The sequence below is a fragment of the Anopheles bellator genome (genome assembly GCF_943735745.2).
Source record: "Anopheles bellator chromosome X unlocalized genomic scaffold, idAnoBellAS_SP24_06.2 X_unloc_1, whole genome shotgun sequence".
In the NCBI taxonomy this organism is placed as follows: domain Eukaryota; kingdom Metazoa; phylum Arthropoda; class Insecta; order Diptera; family Culicidae; genus Anopheles; species Anopheles bellator.
In genome coordinates, this window is record NW_026684271.1 from 820,662 (window position 1) to 842,742 (window position 22,081).

Here is a 22,081-nt window from a genome sequence, read left to right on the forward strand (position 1 = left end):
CGTAATCCCTTGGTGGTAGTAAAGGGATTGGAGAGCTTTCCATCCACCTTCACCTGGCTTGTGACGTTGGTCATGGTCATTCTAACAAGTCTGGTAAGTTTAAGTTAGTTTCCAAACAGAGGTTCTAATGAAAGTTCTTATTTGCTGGAACAGTAACAATTTGTAAAAAAACAGAAAAAAATATTCAGTAATAAACGTGTTTACACGTTTGACATTTCGGTTTTATTTATTTAATCTGCCACACGAAGCGTATACGATCTGACGTTTTTACGGTACGATTTTCGCTTGGTCTGGCACCGCAGTATGACCACATTGGCTCAAGTAAATGTCAATACTTATGTAAGTTTTGATTGGTTGAAGTTTCACTTCGTCGTAAATATTGTACAATACTGGGGTGCTACATCAGGCGTAACGTAATAATTTTGACATTAACGATTAATGCCAAACTGCTACGGCGCTGTCAAAACGTTTACGGCTCGCGCGAGGCGTAAACCCGAGCGTAATTATTTTTTTTCATATGCATTATTTAAGTTCTTATTTGCTGCTATAGCAACAAAATCGGAGAAAACAGAAAAAAAATCAGAAATCAATTTCTCTTGTATTTCTATTTTCTTGGACCAAAAACACGAACGTAAACATGTTTGACATTTCGTTTTTATATTTTAGCTGCCACACGAAGCGTAAACGATTTGACATCACAAATTAATTTAACGCTAGTTTTCACGTCTCATGGAGCCCCCCAGATATGCCTTCATGCTTGGCACTATGATTGGTCGAAATTAAAATGACAAGTTTTTTGATGTTATATGAAACGTTGCAAGTGTTGCGATACAAGAGAACACACCAATCTTGAGGACTACTGAAGCCGTAGTTGCTAGAGTGTTCGTGCTAACGTATATCTGTAAAGAATAATTCATAGCAATGTGCCACCCTCGCACGCTAATGCAATGGTCGCCACACTGCAGTAAAAAGTGAAAAGTGTTACGACGGGTGCGAGCTACATTATATCAAACCGTTTTTACACGAAAAATTTGTGATTACTTTGGTACGTTAGTGATTCACTGAAAACGCTAGTTTGCATGTTGGAAATTAATGATAAGATACCTAGAACCAAGTGATAGAGATAATGGTTATGGCATCAGAATGTTTTCTAAGGTGTTTGAAAGCCGGAGGTTGTTTGGCCATGGAATAAGCTTTGTTCATTTACATTGACCTATTTTACACTGATCGGATTGTTGTTTTTATCAAACCGCGAATCAACCTGACAGCGAAATGCTACAATGGTTTATATTCGAATCTTTCATCCATAAGTATAGCGTACAGAAACTGGCGTGGGTTTTCGTTAAGCAAATCCAGACTCTGTAGAAGCTTTGCGTATCAAAACATCCGGCATATTGGTGTTCTAAATGCTTTCATTGAATTAATGCGAGGAGCACGTTTACGATTTGATGTATTATTCTCTTACGTATCAATGCGACTTATAGAACCTGTGATTTTCGGTATGAATAACATTGTGTATTTTAAACATGCGGTATGCACTGTTTTTAAGTATTGATGCATAACATTTGCTTGTTTCCATGTTCTTTTTCTCAATATCTATGCGAGTCGTATTGCATACACAAGAACATGTGGTTCTCATCTATGAACATGATGTACAGTGGTACTGTTATAAAATGATATCTTCATAATCGCAGAAATATTTTACTTCCATAATATTTTTAAGTTACGAACTTTTAGTTCTTCTTGATTACAGCGCTATTTCTACCTCACATTGAAATCAAAGCCAAAACTGTGTATAAAAACGATGCTCCTCTACGGAGTTGAGGTAGGTGCCTTGTTCAAAACTGTGACTTGTGATTTTGCTTTTAATGTATTGTCTCCCCCGACCACTCCTGACACAATAAGAAATATCCACCGACGATTCCGTGGTCGGGAATGTTCATTACAATGTCGGGTCGGCTTTTGTATGGCGCGATCTTGATCGGGTCGGATAGGTACACCTGGGAACTCTCTATAGTGTATACGAAAAAGTGTTGACGTGTAGCTAGAGATGCGGACTGATTTTACACTGAACTACACTCTATAGTAATGCGTTGAAAAAGTTTTGTATAGAAAAAGCCTAAAGCTGGAGCCACACGATGCGTAAAAACTAGCGTAAAATTAATTTGTAATGCCAAACCGTTTACGCTTCGTGTGGCTGTAAAAATATAAAAACGAAATGTCAAACGTGTTTACGGACGTGTTTACGGTCGTGTTTTTGGTCCTAGAAAACAGAAATAGAAGAGAAATAAATTGATTTCTGAATATTATTTTCTGTTTTTTCCGATTTTGTTGCTATACCAGCAAATAAGAACTTACATTATCCCTTTTTTTGTAAACAAAGCGTTTGCTAACAGTGTTTACGGTCGGATTCGAGGTCGGCCGACGCGTAAATGTTTTGACAGCAGCGCAGCAGTTTGGCATTAATCTGTAATGCCAAAAACATTACGTTACGCATCGTCTGTCCTTGCAGTAATAAATTTCCACCTTGTTCAACTAATCAGGGTGCATCGTTTTTGAATTATTTGGAATCTAACTGGGAGGCCACACGAAGCGTAAAAACTAGCGTAAAATTAATTTGTAATGCCAAACTGTTTACGCCTCGGCCAAAACATACACGTTTTGACAGAAGCACAGCAGTTTGGCATTAATCTGTAAGGTCAAAAAAATTACGTTATGCATCGTCTGTCCCCGCAGTAACGCCATTAGATTGCAGTACTCAGCTCAACAGACCGTACGCCCGTACAGACATTCTGTCGCTCTGATTGAGCCAAACAGGTCCTAGCTTATTGATTTTGTTAAAATAAGTTACTGGAAAATTTATTCAATTCCCAGTTGTTTTGATCCTTTGTTGTGTTATTAAAGTTGTGTAGTTTTAAGTTTAAATTTGAAAATTGTTTTGAGTATATCATGCTTTGCCTTATATGCATGAGTTAAATGTTGTGAGTTACGCTATAGCTACAGCAATGATCACTCAATGTAGCGAGGGAACATTTTTATAATAACAAGTAAATCTATCTGTTCATGTCCCTTGGAGCGTCACTACGTTTCATGGAAACTTAGTTTCAAAACTATCGATTCAGGCAGCTAAGAAAACGACTGTCTGTTAGTTCAAAAGTAGGGTAAGGTTCGAAATTTATATAATTATAAATACGATAAAAACTACGTAAAATAAGCCCGTTCTAGAATTTGCAGTACTTAAGCAATAGCAGTGATATAATACCAACCTAGTTCAATGTTAACTTTGTGAACGTTCACCTTGCTCAACAGTATTGCAAGTCAATCTTCGTCACACGTCGTACTGTTGACTGCGCCATAGTAAAATAAATTATAATGGACAGACATAAGCATCTTTAGTCGATGATTTTAGTTACGAAAATACAAAGTTAACAGTGTATCAAGATAAACAAACGATGAAACAAAAAATGTACGTTTGTGTTTATTGTGATGTGTGTCATATCAATCACCTAGCGAAAATCAAGCTGTAGAGGCAGGAGGTATCTGGCATCACGATATGGATGAGTAGTTTAACACTGGTTTTTTTCCAAGCCTTATTCTAGCCTGCAATCGTATATTCGAATCAACCAGCTATGAATAACACCAATACTAACAACATTTGTACCATTACCACATATTCATTCGCGCATTTCACTTGTGTTTTGCTTTGTGCCAATGTGTGCTCGGTCTTTGCGCATAAAGCGAATAGGAAAAATATAAACAAACAAAAATAGTCTCCACAAACATCAACGCGCGCGCGTGCTTTTCTGTCGTCCTGTGTGTAAGAGCGGGATAGTTACTGGTGCGCTGCCAAGGTTTCAGCGACATGTGGGTACGAAAAATTTGATTTCTAGTTCTGTTCACTCGTGAGGAAGTCTGTCGCTCTGTCTCATTTCATCTCCTGAAATTGCCAGGTTGTCAAGCTTTTAGTTTTTTCTTACTGTATTGCTTTTGTATTTTGTGTTGCCGTATGGTTTAGGAGACCCATTTTCTAAGAGAGCGAAGGGCAGTGTAGGTCGAAGTTTGTGCTTCTAGGACGTATAGTGTTTGGTGCCAGGACCGCTCGGTTGTTGCCGGATAGAAGTGCTCGGTGCTATATTACATTACGCTGTTGCGTAGAATGTTCTGATCGGTTTATACGATGTTTGAGTTGATGGAATCCAACATGACTGTGTGCCATTGTAATTCGAGTTATCGATATCCGGAATATTAATATATTTTCGTGTTCAGCGAAACGATTTAAGTTTGCATAAAAAATATGCTTCTAACGCGTCCAACAGTAAACTGTGTGTGTGTCAATTAAATTTTGAGTCCCTACCTCACTTGTGACGCTATGCATTATTTGGATTTTATGTTGACGCTGTATTAATTACGTATCGCAATATGTTATCATTGGTATCCACGTCAAGATTTTTTCAAACCAGTTGAGTTCACGAAAATTTGGAGTTCGTTGGTAATATACGTAATAAATTATGTAGGGCCTAGTAGTATTTGAAATATACAATCCCCGCATCATTTAGTGCAGTGTTCACGTCTTAAGTTAGTCGTTTAGAATGTTGTGACTATAGAATGGGGCTATCACGCCGCATATCAGTTATCAATTAAGGACAATTATAGTCCAAAGTATTTTCATTTGGTGTGTTGTACATTTTTAATGTTCATTTATAATGTAAAATTGGTGCTGACAGCCTTCGCCATAGTTATGTTGCGGATAGTGAAAGCAGTTGTGTACATTCTTAACAGGTTTACTATTTCACCTGTACCGATCAGCCTATCGTCCAGACTTGCAGGATCTACACGGCGGATCGCCGCTGCTTGTAGGCAATTGACTGTAGGTTATATTGATAGGTTGAAATTTAATATATTATGTTATTCTTTGTATAAGGTTCTGATGCAAAAATTATTAGTCTGATTGTAGTAGTAGTAACGGTGTTACATTTAATAATAACATGGCTTACATTGCAATTTAGCTATTAGTTTTAAATGGAAACGTCAATGATTTTAGTCGTTATCAGAAAAAATATTTTATTTCAAAGGAACTGAAATGTAATTGCACTAATTTGCTACTGAAAAACGACACGAAGGAAACTTTTTCGAAAAAACCTCTCTAAATTTTATAGAAAATGATTTTTTAAAATTATTTTATTTTTGTTATTTATTACTAAGTCTTAACCGAAATCTAAACCTAAACTATTTACAGTTTACCACTAATGGATGGAATGGATTCATATAATGGAACGTGGTCCCACGGCATTTCTCATTGTAACGCAAACATAGTTTGATGAGGTGTAGGTTTAGTAGTTCCACTTTGCTTATTTCGTGGACTTCTATTGTATTGTGCGTGGGAGGTAAGTGTAAGGTTCATTTTAGGAATTTGAGGTCGGGTAAAACGACAGCTTTTGTTTTTGGTTCAATTATTTTAATATATCAATTTTGACAATATTTTAAATATGGTTTTGCAGACTGCTTTACATTCTTCGTAATAAAATCAGTTTTAATATACGATGACCAGATTGCAATATAATTTATGTACTAAAATTGGTAGCAGGTTTTCGTCTCGGAGAGATGCGATGGGAAAACATTGAAAAGAGTTGGGAAAAGAACGCTGCCTGCATGACATCAGTAGTAAGCGTAAAATATTAGATCTTTCTATGTGTACTGAATTTCCCGATTTTTCCTTCCCAAAAACTCCCACCTGCAGAATTTGGTTCGATTTGTTCGAAAACAACCCGAATTATGCTGAATTTCATATTACGTTTATATAGGAGCCCCATCACCCGGAAGGTGTGAAATGTACTTTTTCTATTACATGATCCTAATTGAAATCTAGAAGGCTGTAGCAGTCCCTTGCTAATCTTCTCTTCTCTCTCTCTCTCTCTCACTCTCTCTCTCTCTCTCTCTTGCTCTCTTTCTTTCTTTTTCTTTGTCTCTCTCTCTCTCTCTCTCTCTTGCTCTCTTTCTTCCTTTTTCTCTGTCTCTCTCTCTTTTTCTCTCTCCATCTCTTTCTTTCTCTCACTCTCTTTTTCTTTCTCTCTATTTCTCTCTTTCTCTTTTTCTCTCTTTCTTTCTCTCTCTTTGTCTCTCTTCCTCTCTTTCTTAATTTCTTCAAAAATTAAACGCAGTTTAATGCAGGGAAACTATGCAGTTTCCCCCTACATCACACTACTTCAAGATGGATGGAATGAGAGGTGGTGATAGGTGGAAGAAGGAAGGAAGTGGCTTTTAAGTGAAATCAATCGATTTAGATACCACCAAAACCTAAGAAACGATACCCATGTTGCCCTAAAACGTATTTTAAGAATTGTGGTTGTATGGGGAACACTTCTTCCCCTCGTCCTACAAGAAAAAAATTTTGTCACATGGTTTCTCAGGTGACCATCAACTATTGTGCATGTTTTGATGAAATTCGATTCATAACTTGTGGAGCAATTAATGTTTTTAACAGTTAGTTGTTAGGGAGGGGAAATAAAGAGGGGAATGAGGGGTTTCTAACCATGACTATTGCACTCCCCGGCCCCCAACACCCCTGTATATCAAATTTCGAATGAATCGATCCAGTAGTTTCGGAGTCCTTAAGGAACACACAAAACAGAACTTCATTTTAAATAGACTAGCTGGCCCGACAGACTTCGTACTGTCTCCTTGTTTCCGTCTTTGAAATTCCTTTTTGGGTACTTTTGCATTTTTGAGTATAGCAGTGTTTGGGAGAAATCATCACTCTGACATGGATGACAAAAACTGGTCAAGATTGTAGAAGGTGGTTAGAAAGCTTTTCGTAGCGCTTTCTGTTCTGTGAAATATTCTTTGGCCATTCTCTATGTGTACGGCCAAATGAACCACAGTGGGGAAAGAGGAAAGAGAAAATGCGTAAAATTGCTATCTCTTCCTTTTTCTCTCCCTCTCTCTTTCTCTCTCGCTCTCACTCTATCTTGCTCTTTTCCTCTTTCTGTCTTTCTCTTTCTCTATCTCTCTTTATCTTTCTCTCTTTCTTTCTTTCTCTCTCTCTATCTCTTTCTCTCTTTTTTCTCTATCTTTCTTTCTCTTTCTTTCTTTTTCTCTTTCTCTTTCTCTCTCTTTTTTTCTCTCTCTCTTTTTCTCTCTCTTTCTCTCTCTCTTTCTCTCTCTCTTTCTCTCTCTCTCTTTCTCTCTCTCTTTTTCTCTCTCTCTCGCTCTCCATCTCTTTTTCTCTCCCTCTCTCTCTTTCCACTCGATTTGGAGACCACCAAAACCTAAGAAACGATGCCCATATTGCCTTAGGAAGTATTTCAAGGATTAGGGATTCACCCCGCCCCTTCCCCTCGTCCTACAAGGACCAAATTTTGTCACATGATTTCTCAGGTGACCAACAACCATTGTGCAAGTTTTGATGAAATTTGATTCATAACTTGTGGAGTAATTAATGTTTTTAACAGTTAGTTTGTATGGGAGGGGTAAAAAAGAGGAGAGTGTGGGGTTTCTAATCATGACGTTGCTCTTCCCCGTCTCCTAAAACCCCTGTATACCAAATTTCGAGTCAATCGGTCCAGTAGTTTCTGAGTCTATAAATCACACACAAAACAGAGCTGCATTTTTATAATATAGAATGATATAGACTAGCAGACCCGGCGAACTTTTTGTTCCGCCCCAAAGGAAATGGGCTCCCGTTGATAGCGCAGTAGGTAATGCTCGTCGCTGTCACGTAGCTGGCTTGGATTCGAATCCCGATACCAGTATGACAGGGGGTGTTTGGCGCAGGGCCAACAACCCCGCCCGTAAAAACAATCCCTTACAGAAAATATCAGAGATTAACATTGTCTCTGGTGCAGGCTAAGATCGCCCAGCGGTTGCCGCGCCAAATAAGAAGAATGTTGGGCAATTTTTTCGTACTGTTTCATGTTTTCATAAGTAAATAATTATCGATAAATGCTTCCCGGTGATTAAACTAACTTACCGAAATAAACAAATGCTTAAAATTGTAAGTATTCAATATTATTTTCGCGCACAATGATTTGTTTACAACGCTAATGATAAAATTGGCAAAAAATTAAACGCGAGCTGTCACATAAACGCGTGAGCTGTTGTGTGAAAGAGAAGCCAAAAATCGCTCGCTGTTTCGCTCTTCGTCTGGCGTTACGTGTGAGAGAGTTACACGTGAGAGATTCGTCTCAGCATGAAGAAAAAGATTTGCTTGGTGGGAGGGGACGGTCCATTAGCGAAAAAGAGAAGCCTATAGTTTTTTTGCTGTTGCTCGCTCTGTTTGGCTTTAGTCGAGCAGAGAGCGTGAAATATCCCGTCTGTGAAGATACTGTGAAGGAAAACCATGGGTTTTGTTAGATTATTGTGACGCGGCTGAAGTATAAAAAGTATCCTATTACCTTCTTTGGGTTCTAATCTACCTCCCTACCAATATTCAGCCAAATCGGTTCAGTCGTTCTTGAGTTATAAGTGAAACGACATCTTCACGACTTTCTTTTATATAAATAGATTAGCTTGAAAAGCTTCTCGTCATGCCAGAACGAGATCAAACACGTTTGCATAACCGAGGATTGTGAGACAAGTTTATCCTTTTGTGGATTTGTGAAAAGTAATCATATTTTCAGTCGAAGTATTTCATATGTAGTCGTGTGTTCTGGTCTGAACATCTATTGCTTTGCGGGAATGTTGTTATGCTGCTTCCAGTGCATTGCAATTGCTATAATTTTTATATCTTATTTTGTCTATGCAGCTGATTGGCCAATTGCTGTAGTTCTTAAAAGTTTTAGAGACGTACTAGTACTCTTGCTTGTTGTCTAGAGGTTGGGAAGTAACCCAACTTCAACCAGGCGTTGAAAATGTTAGTAATTAGTACTATTGCCTGTTTGGAATAAAATTAGTTCTCTACTAGAAGTGTCGCATCTCCTTAAAATCCGGGCGATGTCTAGTGGGTCAGTATTGGATGTTATTCTAATGTCTGATCCTGGGGGGCCACATGAGGCGTAACGTAATGTTTGTGACATTACAGATTAATGCCAAATTGCTGCGTCTCTGTCAAAACGTTTGCGGGTCGGCCGAGGCGTAAACCCGAGCGTAAATACTTTTTGCATACGATTTGCTTACAAACAGAGGATAATTTAAGTTCTTATTTGCTGGTATAGCAACAACATCGAAAAAACAGCAAAAAATATTCAGAAATCAATTTATTTCTCTTCTATGTCTATTTTCTCGGACCAAAAACACGAACGTAAACACGTTTCACATTTAGTTTTTATATTTTTGGTGCCACACGAAGCGTAAACGAATTGACATTACAAATTAATTTTACGCTAGTTTTAACACCTCGTGTGGCCCTCCAGATCGGATTGTTTGCCATTTCGTCAATGAATGTTTTTAATTCGAATTAGGTTTAAGATTGCAAATGTTCAAGAAAAGTTCAGAAATTTTAATATTGTATTGGCAGGGGAATAGCTTGTTTTTCTTTGATCTTAGAAGAACGGATCGGGTCGTATTTATAGAGACTTGGTGTTACTTATTGTACGGTGGTGGACGAAGGCTTTCGATCGCGAGCGGTGGAAATATTCTGTGAAGCAGGCGAAGATCGCTCGGCGGTTGTAGCCGGATATGTATGTATGTATGTTGTTGCTTACTTATTGATTACGTTACTTTAATCAATATTCCTTGTTTTTTTGTGAATAATGGTCAGTGTGGTTTCTTCTTTTTTGCCCTCTGTTGTGATAAGTGACTCTTCTTATCCGATTATTAGAACTACTGAGCGGCCTTGGCCTATTGTTGCTGAGACAATGTCAATCCTTGTTGCTTTCTGTAACGTTGCTTATTTACAGGCAGAGTTGTTGGCCCCGAACCAACCCATCCTGCCACGCCGGTCTGAAATTGATATTTTGATGGCTTTTTTTTGCAGTCTTTGTATCGATGCTCGGTTTGTTTCGGCATCCCAAATAAACAATAGTATTAGACTACCACCGCAGTTAGTATTTTAATTTGAATTTATGTTGCTTTAATTTGCGTCCAAGGTCCTGCCATAACAGGATAACACATCGCTCAATAAGTCCGTAGGATAGCTTATAAAACAACAATATTTTGATATAATTTGTATTTATTCATCAACATAGTCTCCTTTTAAGGCAATACAGTCAGTCCAACGCTTCTCTAACTTTTCGATACCATGTTTGTAGAACGATTTATCTTTCCCTTCAAAATATGCCTCAGTTTCGGCGATGACCTCCTCATTCGATCCAAATCTCTTTCCCTGGAGCATCCTTTTGAGATCCGAGAACAGCCAATAATCGCTGGGGGCCAAATCTGGCGAGTATGGTGGATGGGGCAACAATTCGAAGTGCAATTCATTCATTTTCACCATCGTTTTCATTGACTTGTGACACGGTGCATTGTCTTGATGAAAGAGTATTTTTTTCTTCTTCATGTGCGGTCGTTTTGCGTCGATTTCAGCCTTCAATCGTTCCAACAATGCCATGTAATATTCGCTGTTGATTGTTTTACCTTTCTCAAGATAGTCTATGAACAATATACCATGACTATCCCAGAATACGGAGGCCATAACCTTGCCAGCAGAAGTTCTCAACCATTTGCCTCGATGGAGCAGAGTCCGAATAACATTTGTCAAGCCACTGTTTAGTTTGCACGGTATTTTTTCCCATCACAAAGCAATGCTTAATGAGCACACGAAATTCTGATTTTTCCATTTTTTTCAATTTACAAAAGTTGATTGAATTGTTCACACTGTAACTTGGTAAATAATAGTCCGAATGTCATGAAACTTTGACAGATATCGTTTGAAGGTTGGTACTGTCTAAAAATCATAAGGATTCTGTATTTGTTTCGCCATCTATATGTCATCCTGCGAACTTATTGAGCGATGTGTTATGTTCAAAAATGTTAAAAATTTTTCGCAACTTTTGAATTTCCGCGGCCTACGTATATGCGGTCTTCGATTTGGTGGCGTTAGGTTGCTACACATGTCAGTAACTTATAGTAAAAGGTTCGCCCATTTTCTGTTATCAGTCAATTTTTGACAACTATTTTGCTTAGACAAGATTTGGCTCATCGTCGTTTTTTCTCTATTCCAAAAAATTGATGGCAAAGACATTTTATCAAATTTTGTGTGGAAAACAAAATTAAGAGCTCGGACGCAATCGAAATGTTTACTGTGATTTACACTGAAGCTTTTAAGACCAACAGCAGCGTTTATGGGTGGTTCAAATTTTTTTCAGAGGGCCGAGAAGATGTGAACGTAGAAAACCAACATTTGGTTGAATGTGAACAGTTTTGCTTACAATTTTCTTCGATTTCAGGGTCGTGGTGCATTATGAGTATATGCTAAAGGGTAGAAGGGTCAATAAACAATATTTCCTGCAAGTTATGTCCAATTTGCCTGAAGCAATCCGTCATAAACGCCCGTATTTGTGGAAAAACCAAAATTGGTTGTCGCGGTCCTGCTCACACATCGTTGTTTCTGCCCGAATTTTTGGTCTAAACAACACTTCATGCATTTACCTAATCCGGTTACAACCGCCGAGCGGTCTTTACCTGTTCCAAGGAAGCTTTCCACCGCTGGCGGTCGAGAGCTTTCGTCCACCACATTGGAATACACACTCATTGGAACAACTCATTAGTGATGTCAAATCCACTTCATTCCCCAGATCTGGCCCTCTGTTGCTTTTTCCTGTTTTTTTTCCTTTTTCCAAAACTGAAATTACCGTTTTGTGGTCAATTACTTTTGGAGTACACAAAAATCGACGATGGACCAAATCTTGTCTAAGCAAAACAGCTGTCAAAAATTGACTGATAACTCAAAATGGGCGAACGTTTTACCATAAGTCACTGACATGTGTAGCAATCAAACGCCATCAAAATATCGACAATCGGATATACGTAATCCAGTGGACAAAATTAAGTGCCCGAGCGATTCTCACCATGGAGTTTCGAGCGATAAACGAGGGACAAACCACGGACAAATCAGGGACCAGTGTATTTCGTTCATGTATATGCCCATACTGAGAAGGCCTGATCCCTCGAATTTATTTCTCGAAATTTCCCCTTGTCTTCCTCTCTCCTATATGCCCCCTCTTGCTTTCTCTCGTATTCTCTCCCTTCCGTTCGAGAAATAGAAATGCTTCGGGTTTCGGTTTCGGTTAAGGGGTCGGTTTATTGTTCGCTATCTTTTTGTCTCTTTGGCTCGCTCGTCGATTCACTCTTCCCTATAGGGCATACCTATTCGTGCATTTCTGGCTGGCGCTATGCTGCGTTGGTGGTGTGAGGTTCTTGTGGTGGTGGGTAATGCAATCCGCCGTCGTACACATTCCCCCCTATTATGAAACTCGAATCGAGAACTCGAACGATCGAGTGAACACAGTAACAGAGAAAGCAGAATACAGCAAGAGAGAAGGCAAAAAGAGAAAGCTATAGCAAAATGAACTCGGATGAACGTTCGAGTACTCGATTCGAGCAGAGGGGTACCCGAACAAAAAAATCGCTCAATTTTTCATTTTTCTAGCCGCGGATTTCGACTCGTGAGATGCCCCCTCTCAGTATGGCGGTTTTACCGGAATAACTGAGTTCTGTGAAAATAATAGCGGAAGACTGTATGCGAGGGAGCGCCTTATAGCGGAATCCTGAAGCTTATAGCTGAAGAAATCGTATGGGTGCCGTGAGCGTTTCCCCCTATTTTTTTTATTCTCTCTTCCTCTCATTCCATACACCTCTCACCTCCATACTCTCAATGAATTGTCATATCGTTCTGATGTTGTAAACAATGTTTTGTATTTATTCATAACCACAAATGTTTTACAATTACAATATTTTCACAATTGTTTCACTATTCCACCATGTACATGCACTTTTCACTTATCTCTGCGTGTACGTATCCATGTATCCATCCCTGAATCCTGTATTCCATGTATCCTGTACCATCCGCCCTATCGACATTGTCCCGGAGGCTTCTAATGGTTAGCTGAAAATGGAAACAGACGCGGTGCACTTTCACTATTTAGAAGTAAATACTAATCGAGAAATGCTTCCCGATGCTTAAATTTACTTACCGAAATAAGCAACAGCTTATAATTCACAGTTAAACACTATTTTTACGCCGATGATGCATAGTCGATTTGCTTGCGTCGTTCGTTCTGTGTTCCTGCATGAAACTAAAAGTTTCTAACAGTTTGACGTTGGAGTGCGGGACTGGATGCTACATTAGCGTGACAGAGACAAAAAAGTTGTTCGGTGTTGCGCTTTCTTTCTGGCCTTTGGTAAGAAACGAATCGGCGCTCAGGTATTTCGTCTCACTATGGAAAATATGAGTGACTTTTTTGTTCGGGTATCGAGTACTCTCGGCTTCATGAAACTCGTACGGAATCTCAAATTTGACAAACGGATTTCCGTCAACTTTTTGCTACGGAAAGAGCAGCTCCGTTAGGATGTCTTTGATTTTATCAATTAGTTTGTATTGTTTATGCTCCGCAGGGATAGCTAGGTAGGCCGAAAGGATACTGGTGGTTTTTTTTTATTCATGTGGTAGTTGATTGCCCCGTAAAGAAACTAATTAGTTCGGAAGAAAGAAGGGCAAGAGTAGGTAAATGTTTTGTATTCCTGTGGTTACCGCAGTCCCGAATGGGCCGGAAAGATACGGGTATTTTTTTTAAATCATGTTGCTACAGCAGTTGCAAATAGGGCGATGAGATTCGGTAAGTTTATTTTTATTTCGGAAAGTATGGTCAAAAACATTTCCCTTGAGATGCGAAAATTTTTCTTGAACCCGCAACAACATTATTACATGAAAGAAAAATCGATTGATCATTTTCGATTTTGGGCACACTTACCCTGGTGATGAAAAATTCAGTGGGTCGGATTTACATCGCAATATTTTGCGATGAATCGTTATAATTTCAGTTTCTTCGCTATCACTGTCGCTATCGAAAACGTAAGACGAGGAAATCATCTTAAATTTTCAGAAATATAATAGCAAGAATCGTACGCACATCTGAACTGCTATCTGTGTATGTGTATCTGTGTGTGCAATGTTTACAAAAATGCACCAGATTGGCAGTTCGTATTCGAAGAGCTTGACAAGCTTTCAAATTTAAGCTTTGTAGCACATTTTAGCACATTTAGCTCTCGGAGCTTCTCTAATTGAAAACCGTGCTACCGACCATCGAGTTCGACAAACGAGTACGAGAAGTTCACTCGAATCCACCGTACGAGTTCTGTAATAGGGGGAAAAGGAAGTTCATCCAGTTGGAAGCTCCTGTTACGGAAAATTTATCCTTTCCGTAACGGAAACGCAAGTGTCGCGATACCAAACTGAACTCAGATGAACATTGGAGTCAATTCCGTAAACGAGTTTGAGCATCATAATAGGGCCCTTGGTTTGGCCTCTGTCTGTGATGCGTTTCATTTTGTCGTGATAGTCGATAAACATTGTTTCACACACTTCAACGCGGCGCAGTTTTTCCATGAAATTATGCGTTTTTGGCACCAACCGACATTTCACTGTTCACTCACTTCACTCACTCAAATAATCACTCAAAATCACTCATGTTTTCACTGATCCTTTCGATATACCAAAAAGGTTAGCGAGAATTCGTACTGTCAATCGACGATTTTAAGCGCGACAACGCAATCGACGATCGTCGGAGCATCAATTCAATTTTTTTGAGTTAAGCTTATCCGTTTATGTTGATGCTCGTCCTTGCTGTGCCTCGTGTTCTACGCTTGCTCGGCTCCGTTTGAACATTTTGTACCACTTATAAATTCTTGTTTTCGATAGAGCTTGCTCACCAAAGGGCTTCTGAAACATTTTCAACGTTTTGGCATTAAAAATTCCATTCCTCGCATAAAAATCGATGAAACTCCAATGTCGAATAGTTTCAGACGTAACTGAAAACGAAGAATTCACTTTTAACTGTTTACAAAAGGTCCGCAAAGCATCGCAAACACTTATTCGTATTTTGAAGTATACTTTACACAAATGTTGATGACAGTAATACCAACACAGTATTAAAAACGTTGGTCACTGTCGGAATCACAAACAAATTTGAACAAGTTTTATTTTAAAATAAAATTCTCCTTACTAGGGGGCTACACGAAGCGTGAAAACTAGCGTAAAATTAATTTGTAATGTCAAAACGTTTACGCTTCGTGTGGCAGCAAAAATATAAAAACGAAACGTGAAACGTGTTTACGTTCGTGTTATTGGTCCAAGAAAATAGAAATAGAAGAGAAATTAATTGATTTCTGAATTTTTTTATCTGTTTTTTCGGATTTTGTTGCTATACCAGCAAATAAAAACATAAATTATTCTCTGTTTGTAAGCAAAGCGTATGAAAAAAATAATTACGCTCGGGTTTACGCCTCGGCCGACCCGCAAACGTTTTGACAGCGGCGCAGCAGTTTGGCATTAATCGTTAATGTCAAAATCATTACGTTACGCTTGATGTAGCCCCACAGTTACATTTTGGCCGATGAGTTATGCATCTGCTCGTAAAATAAAACAATAGCGCATTTTTCGTCTCATTGGGTTCCGTATATTGCTTCATTCGAAACATTTTCAGAAGGATGCCAAAGGAGATGTGTTTAATTCATGTTTTTTCTTTTTCCTCTTTTTGTTTTTTAGAAATCAACATGCAATGTGGAGTGCTGGAAGAAATGTAACACATTGGCTATAACGTAAACATTTTGTGCAGAAATATACATTCAAATACCCCTAACGTTTCCTAAAGCTATATGCTCAAATTCCATATCGTGGCTAAAGATAAAACAGCGAGATTCTTAGTGCTTGTTCATGTGAATTAAATAATAAGTTGGCATACTGGAGTTACGCGTACATTACGTTACGCTTAGTGGAAGTGAAATAACTTACAGGCTAAAAGCAGGAACAGTTGCGTATTGGTGCAGTCGGTTTGGGCTGTTAATTTTGCTTTCTTCCGTTATTGCGGGTTCTCAAATACTTACCGCAGCATGATGTCAGGTGCAACGCAAGATTGTATACCATCTCGTGGCAATGGCGAAGTGAGTGTGATTAAACCAGAACCGTTGATTAATGTTCCGGATTCGAACGAATCCTCGCCAGGCAGCAGTAGCCATAATATGCTCGTTGCTACAAGCTATCAAATGCAAGTTCCCGCAACTAGTAGCAATAGTAACAGCAACAACGGTAGTACAGGAGTGTCCTCTTCTCGGCGCTTTTCAACGTCGTTACAATCATCATCACCGGTTTCCTCTCCGTCACCCACCCCGTCCGCCTGTGGTTCTTCAAAGCTGAGCAACGGTTCTGGTAGTTTTAAACCACTGCCGTTGTGTGGTTTAAACATTGGCAATAGTCTTATGGCAACGGCTAATAACTCAGCTGGTGGTATTAGTGCTACTGGTAGTAGTAACACGGCGAACTATCACAATTTCATCGGACGGCTGATCAGTAAGGACAACATGTTGCTGATAAGCGAGGACGTTATCGAAGTTGGTCGCAACTCATCCAAGTCGCTGGTCGATTTTCATGTTGGAAAAAACAGCTTTGTCTCTCGAAAGCACTTCATCATTCAACATGATATGAACGACGAGTTTACGCTGTTCTGCCTTAGCAAGAACGGTGTTTTTATTGACAACGTATTTCATCGTAAAAGTGGCGAACCGTACAAATTACCCAAACTGTAAGTAATTAGCCTGTGTAAATTGGATTAGTATTAACTGAGCAGATATGTGTTGTGATTTCACATTGTTTACACATTATTAGTAGAGAAATATATATTAGGTTATTTTTCCTTTTATTAACTAAATCACCTTTCTAAATTTCAATGCATGTTTATTTCTTGTATGTACTACTGAGGAAAAAAACGGAAGTTTGTTTGTAACTCAAAAACTCTTTATTTATTCTTCTAAATTCATTTTATTCCCCTCATTACTGTCAAAATGATCTTGATTTTTAACTCGTTTCAACGTTTCTTTTCGTTTTCGGCTAATAAAGGTTCACTCGATTCTTCACTTAATTGATGGGTCCTTTCCGAGTTGTAAGCGTAGATTCTAGTCTCATTTCTAGTTATGATACGGTTCATTTCGTTTGTTTTTACACACATCAACGGCGGCAATGTTTTTCCATTAAATAAAGCGTTTTCGGCACCAGTCGAAATTTCTTTTTTTGAGGCCTAAATGGTCCCTCAAAATGGTTTTCGTTGATCCTTTCGATATTCCAATGAAGTCAGTAAGATCTTGGATCAATTGTTTGCTTTCTGCAATACAGTGATAGACATTCGTATAGCCGCAGGTTTTTTTTCCAGTTTTTTCAAAAGTACAATTGTATTTTAATTGTTTGAATAGATTTTTTATTGTGTTACAGCATTATTGATGATATGCATGGAACAAAAGAGAGAAAAAAATTATGTTTTTGAAAAAAAATAAAGAAAACACGAAATGCACGTGGACAGTCGTATAGCCGCACTTTAAGAAAAACATGTAAGAATCCATCTCGTGTAAAGTTACGTGGTATTTAATATTTGGTGAATTCATTCGAGTAGAAATGAAGCAAATTGGAAGCTTTCCATGGTATGAGAATGCCACCCATACCATCAAACTACCTCCTCCAAAATTTCGTTTGGATCTGGCAGTGTCGTTCTGGCTTCAATCATGCCAATAACAACTGTAACAGTCTGGACCATCAAGATTAAACTTTTCTTCATCGGAAAAAATTACATTTCGCCATTCCGGCCCCCATGTCATGTACTTTCTAGCAAACTTTAGGCGGTTCTCTTTATGGATAGCACTTAACTTTGGCTTTCCTTTCATTTTTTTCCATTTAATGTTGTGGGGTGTATTCCGAACGCGTGCAATGTGTCTATCTGTTACAGGAACATCTAATTTAACTTTGATTTGTTTGCAGGATAGCTTATTCTGCGTTGTTTCCTGTCTTATTTGCCCTTTAAGTCGCAATGAAACTTTAGTGTTTCCCTTTGTAGCACGTTTTATCCCGTATGAGGGTCCTTTTCGAACGAAATTTCGAATTACTTTATCTGATCTCCCCAAATTAGATGCAATCGAACGATTAGAATATCCTTCATTTCTTAGTGATGCCATCAATCGTCGATCTTCTTCTGTCAGCCGATTACCACCGGGCATTTTCTGTAAAAAATCATCTAAAAATCCAAACAAAATCAAAAGCAGTGTCTATAATGCTTGAAATGTTCTTACTTACCCCCTATTACAGAACTCGTACGGCGGATTCGAGTGAACTTCTCGTACTCGTTTGTTGAACTCGATGGTCGGTATCACGGTTTCGGTTTCTTTCATGGAATAATGGTGCGGGTTCAAGAAAAATTTTCGCATCTCAAGGGAAATGTTTTTGACCCTACTTTCCGAAATTGAAACAAACTTACCCGAATCTCTTCGCCCTATTTGCAACTGCTGTGGCAACATGATTTAAAAAAATTACCCGTATCTTTCCGGCCTATTCGGGACTGCGGTAACCACAGGAATACAAAACACTTACCTACTCTTGCCCTTCTTTCTTCCGAACTAATTAGTTTCTTTACGGGGTAATTAACTACCACATGAATGAAACCCACCAGTATCCTTTCGGCCTACCTAGCTATCCCTGCGGAGCATAAACAATACAAACTAATTGATAAAATCAAAGACATCCTAACAGAGCTGCTCTTTCCGCAGCAAAAAGTTGACGGAAGCCGGATTGTCGAATACGACAATTCATTCGAGTTCCATAATGCGGTGACAAGTCGATCGTTCGATAAAAAAAGTTCATCCAGTTGAAAGCTCCCGTTACGGAAAGTTCATCCTTTGCGTACGGAAAGTAGATCGACTGCCGCGATAGCAAAATGAACTCGGATGACCGTTCGAGTACTCGATTCGAGTTTCGTAATTGGGCCCTTAGTTGCACTATTCACTGCACATCTAAAGCTTTATGGCACGACACACAGGTTAGTAGAATTTAGGGGTTTTGATCCAATGCGGTTATACGAATGTCCAACTTACGCATGCACAAAACTGACGTTTTTTCATAGTTTATGGCACAGCGCTCACAAATACTAACATATTCCAACCATATTTCTTATTCATGCTAACCTCAAATACATCAACGCAAAAATTGAGTGATAACACGAATAAACATGTTTACTCGGATTTGCAGACCGTTCTTATCCAGGAACTGTTGGTGCGGCTAAACGAATGTATACCACTGTAGCTTCAACGTTCTGGAAGCAGGAATTTCATTCCGCATACAAAATTTAATGTAACTGCGTTGTTGAAAAGTTTCAGACGTGATGGAAAACAAAAAAATCACTTTAAAACCTCCTCACCAAGCTCCCGGACTTTCTGGCAACGTGTACCCAATTTTCTCTTTGGTGACTTTCATTGTTTACCGCCTGTAACTCATAAACGAATGGAACAAACAATAAACAATGAAACCATCTTATTCAGCTTTAAAACAAGCCTAAACTTGAAACTGTACGATCGATATTTCACGAGATATCGATCACTAAAGTCATCTACCAAGAAAATAATTGATTACTTTTTCCCCAGCCTTATAGAATTTGACACGGATATTGGTGACAGTGATGCCAACTTAGAGACAAAAACATTGGTCCCTATCGGAATCACAAGCAAGTTCAAAATCAAAACTTCCGTTACTGTCTGTCCACAGTGTTACGTTCGGTTTTCGCATTATTAATCTATATATATAATAATGGTTTTTTGTCTGTCTGTCTGTACCGTTTTTTCTCCAAAACTACTAAACCAATCCGCGTGAAATTTTGCACAGCGTAGTTTTGTGATCCCGGATTGTGAATTGGAAAGTTTGACCCTCCCACACCTCCGGGAAGGGGGGGCTAACATACAAACGTAACGTAACGTAACGTCCCATACGTAACGTCCCATTCCAACGTTTTCGAGCAAATCGAACCGAATTCGGTAGGCGGAGGTTTTAGGAGTGGGGAAATGTTCTGGTGAATGCTCGAAACCCCTCTTCTCTTTACAAAGGAAGGCTTCCATACAAAATCTAAGCGCATTTCAGTTAACCTCGGATAGTTTTCAAGCAATTTGAGCCAAATTCAGCTGGTGCGAGTTTTGACATGTATCCAACGGGAAGCGTGAAGGGAAGTCGATCGTGTACGTCACCGGGAATCCCGATTGTCTGAAAAGGATGAGTAACGGGAAATGAAAAGGGAAGCCGATCGTCCGAAACGGAGGAAAAACCGGGGGCGGGAAGGGAAGCAGATCGTACGTCATCTGGAAGTCCGATCCTCTGAAACGCCGAATAGTCGAGAAATGAGAAGGAAATGAGGCGTGGCGAAGCTCGCCGGGACCTGCTAGTTTCTCATGACTACAAAGAACTATACAATCATTTGTATTGAAAACATTTTGAAAACAAACAATGTTGGACACATTATGGAATCATTTGTTATTCAATTGTCATCTTAATTAATAATGCTACAGAAACATGTCAAATTTGGAATTTCATTTTGGTAAGGATGTAGTTATAAAAAGACGCTAAGAAAAGTTGCTTAGGATGATTTGAAAAATATAAAAGCAGTCAAATGATCAGTAACTCAGGAAAACTAAACAATTCATTTAGGAGTGATCATTTTCGTTTTGCACAAAGATGATATTGTAGGATGGGACATTTGAAAGTTAGAATTTCATTTGGTTGTAAAGCGAAAACGGCTAAATGTTAGGTGTAGAACTCAACTCTTGCAGTTTTTACTCGACTTTTGTTTTGTGACCTAACTTCAGCAACTAAACCTATGACTACCTTAATGAAAGTATTGTCCGTCGTTAGCTACAACTTTCTGCCATCTTTTATGTGGTTTATCCCATTCTCGTCGTGTTATAGCCAAAGATTTGCTTCACATGCATTAATTGTTGTCGATGGAATCGTCCATCAATAATTTCATTAGGTTTTAAAAGCTCAAGGCCTCCATACACCATCGGCGTAAATTTCGGAACGGCACGTGGCGTGCAATGCGTAAAAACCGCTTTGTATTATATTAGGTTGGGGAAAAAGAAATCCAAGAAATCCAAAGAAAAGAAAGGACTGGTCATGTGAAAAATTGCTTATTATGAATTCAAGTGTTCATTCACTCTATAAATGATAAAACAAGTTTAGTAATGTTAATTGTAAACGATAAATGGATTTGTATACATTTTTATATAACAAAACACTTAATTTTTATCACTTTGTTGGATAATTTATATATTAGTGTGTGTGTACCGCATTTTTTCCAAAACTACTGAACCAATCCGCGTGAAATTTTGCACAGCGTAGTTTTGTGACCCAAATCGATCCAAATTCGGCAGACAGAGGTTTTAGGGGTGGGGAAATGTTCTGGTGAATGTTTGAAACCTGTGTTTGAAATGTTTGAATGTTTTGCTCGAAAGCACGTGTTGACTGCTCGATGGCAAAGCACGTGTTGATGATCCTCTTCACGCTTCCCAGTTGCCTAATAGTCTATTCTCTTTTCTTGCCTTAATTTATTTTTACCTTTGCAGTTATAGTTTTTTATTTAATTGTGTAGGTGTGTGCTCTATTTTTTTGTTCCTAATATTGTGTTCTCTTTTTTGCCTTGATTTATTTTTACCTTAGTAGTTATAGTTTTGTATTTAGTTGCAGAGGTGTGTTCTCTTTTTTGTTCCTAGTGTGTTCTCTTCTTTGCCTTAATTTCATTGTCTGGATAAATCATGATATGTGCTATTGTCTCGAAATTGTTCACTTTTAATTTCAAAGGAAAGTCTTTTGCGTAGTGAGAATTTAAAAAAAATAAAAAAATATTTGGTGATCTGTAGAGCCTTGATTCTATGAAGGAAAAGTTACTTGGCTTTTGATAAGTAGGGACGAACTAATCACCGTTGTTGATGGTTTTTATTACAATTGTGTTCTTGCGTTCTGTTGCCAAAAAAAAATTAGGTTCAAAGCATGTTCTTCGTTTTCCGAACTTTCCAAATTGGATGGAATCTCGCTATCGTTTACTTGTAGATGAAACGATTACCATGTGTTCGATTTCCTGCGCTGGTTTGTAATACATTTTTGATCGTTCTTTTGTGCGATCAATTATTAAATTTC

General features: G+C 38.6%; 1 protein-coding gene across 5 annotated transcripts; it reads left to right on the forward strand.

Moving 5' to 3' along the window:
- Positions 1–929: 929 nt before the first annotated feature.
- LOC131214117 (forkhead box protein K1-like) lies at positions 930–18,282 on the forward strand. 5 transcript variants are annotated; one of them, XM_058208483.1, is made up of 4 exons: positions 960–1,045; positions 1,754–1,825; positions 15,638–16,670; positions 18,218–18,282. In XM_058208483.1, the coding sequence occupies exons 3-4, from the start codon at positions 15,982–15,984 to the stop codon at positions 18,261–18,263; spliced, it is 735 nt and encodes a 244-aa protein (XP_058064466.1). In that variant the 5' UTR covers positions 960–1,045; positions 1,754–1,825; positions 15,638–15,981; the 3' UTR covers positions 18,264–18,282. The 5 variants fall into 5 exon arrangements, with proteins under 5 accessions (XP_058064467.1, XP_058064466.1, XP_058064469.1 ...); XM_058208484.1 differs by lacking the exon at positions 1,754–1,825 and having other exon boundaries at positions 930–1,045; XM_058208486.1 differs by lacking the exons at positions 960–1,045; positions 1,754–1,825 and adding an exon at positions 3,117–3,161.
- Positions 18,283–22,081: the final 3,799 nt, after the last annotated feature.